General features: G+C 38.5%; 1 protein-coding gene across 1 annotated transcript; it reads left to right on the forward strand.

Moving 5' to 3' along the window:
- Window positions 1-350: 350 nt before the first annotated feature.
- On the forward strand, window positions 351-1,544 carry B3GNT2 (UDP-GlcNAc:betaGal beta-1,3-N-acetylglucosaminyltransferase 2). Its single transcript, XM_007938030.2, has one exon. It carries the CDS (start codon window positions 351-353, stop codon window positions 1,542-1,544), a length of 1,194 nt encoding a protein of 397 aa, XP_007936221.1.
- The last annotated feature ends 641 nt before the right edge of the window (window positions 1,545-2,185 follow it).

Raw genomic sequence — 2,185 nt, forward strand, 5'->3', positions numbered from 1 at the left:
CAGAGTGTCTAAAACAATAATGTTAACTGTCGCTAACATAGTGCTTGCCACGAGCCAGGCATTGTTTTAAAAGTTTTACATATACAATCATGTAGTCCTCACAGTCATCCTGTGAAGTGGGTTATTATCCCCATTTTATAGACAGAGAAGCTAAAACATAGGTTAATACAACTTGCCTGTGATCACAGAGCCAGAGGGGTAGGGCTATGATTTGAATCTATCAGAATCTATCTTCTAAACCACTCTTCCAGAGGAAATAAAGTCAAAGAGGCAAGTGAAGTAAATTAAAATGCAAATTAATAACATACTATTAATGTAATACTCTCCCTTTTTCATTCCAGATATGAGAAATGAGTGTTGGACGTCGCAGAATAAAGTTGTTGGTTATCCTGATGATGGTAAATGTCTTCATTTATTTGATTGTGGAAGTCTCCAAAGGCAATAGCCAAGAAAAAAATGGAAAGGGGGAAGTAATAATACCCAAAGAAAAGTTCTGGAAGATATCCAGCCCTCCTGCGGCATATTGGAACAGGGAACAAGAAAAGTTGAATAAGCGCTACAATCCCATTTTGAGCATGTTGGCCAACCAGACGGGGGACGTGTACGGGTTTTCCAATATAAGCCATCTGAACTATTGTGAACCTGACCTGAGGGTCACGTCAGTAGTCACAGGTTTTAACAATCTGCCAGACAGATTTAAAGACTTTCTGCTCTATTTGAGATGCCGTAATTATTCACTGCTTATAGATCAACCAGATAAGTGTGCAAAGAAACCCTTCTTGTTGCTGGCAATTAAGTCCCTCACCCCACATTTCGCTAGAAGGCAAGCCATTCGTGAATCTTGGGGCAGAGAAGCCAATGTGGGGAACCAGACGGTAGTGCGTGTCTTCTTACTGGGCCAGACCCCCCCAGAAGACAACCATCCAGACCTTTCAGATCTGCTGAAATTTGAGAGCGACAAGCACCAAGACATTCTTATGTGGAACTACAGAGATACGTTCTTTAATTTGTCTCTGAAAGAAGTGCTGTTCCTCAGATGGGTGAGCACTTCTTGCCCAAATGCCGAGTATGTTTTCAAGGGCGACGATGATGTCTTCGTGAACACCCATCACATCCTGAATTACTTGAATAGCTTATCCAAGAACAAAGCCAAAGATTTGTTTATAGGCGATGTGATCCACAATGCTGGGCCTCATCGGGATAAAAAACTGAAGTACTACATTCCAGAAGTTGTTTACTCTGGTGTCTACCCGCCTTATGCTGGGGGAGGTGGGTTCCTCTACTCCGGCCACCTGGCCCTAAGGCTGTACAATGTAACTGACCAGGTCCATCTCTACCCCATTGATGATGTTTATACTGGAATGTGCCTTCAGAAACTTGGCCTCGTTCCAGAGAAACACAAAGGCTTCAGAACATTTGATATAGAAGAGAAAAATAAGAATAATATTTGTTCCTATGTAGATCTGATGTTAGTACATAGTAGAAAACCCCAAGAAATGATTGATATTTGGTCTCAGTTACAAAATGCTCATTTAAAATGCTAAAATATATATTAACTAAATTTTGCATAGGAAGACAAATCGTGGATAGTTCCCATGTTGTGTTCGCACATTAGGGTAATTTCTATGCTCACCCATCAAAATTGCCTTTAGGTGTCCATTTGAGGACCTCTAAGTCCTTCAGTTTGTACTTTTCTGAAGAGGGAAAGCAGAATATAATTTCTTATGGAGGATATGGTGGGACAATTGATTCTGATCCTTCCTACTGATTGGTGGTCATTCTTTTCTAATTTGTCCTCCCTTCTCATCAGAAATCATAAGTTTCTGGAAGCTTAACCATTTTTAATTATTTTTGCTGTGCCCTCATGATGATATTCTTACTTTCCATTTTAATTATTATTTGTGATTGAGGTTTTTATAAACCAATAGTCTGTAAAGACTTTGTTATACATAGTTCAGTGACTTCTGTGAAATGGAATTAAATTTATATTTTCAGAAAATTTGGATGAATTTTAAATTGTTTAGAAAGATTGACTTCTGTCAAATTTTCCTGCCACCCAAACAGTATTTCCATGTGTTAATCTAATCACATTCATTTTGCAAAATGAGAATCACCACGTGACACTCATATAGTTTATTGTTATAGTCTTATGTAAAGAGAGAGAATTTCATTTTTTTTTGTATGT

This window comes from Orycteropus afer, unplaced genomic scaffold, assembly GCF_000298275.1.
Source record: "Orycteropus afer afer isolate SDZICR_OR568_19922 unplaced genomic scaffold, OryAfe1.0 scaffold00046, whole genome shotgun sequence".
Classification (NCBI taxonomy): Eukaryota; Metazoa; Chordata; class Mammalia; order Tubulidentata; family Orycteropodidae; genus Orycteropus; species Orycteropus afer.

Bases quoted from the DNA above. Each gene is read 5' to 3' on its own strand.
- B3GNT2 (XM_007938030.2), top strand. From the start codon at position 351: ATGAGTGTTGGACGTCGCAGAATAAAGTTGTTGGTTATCCTGATGATG.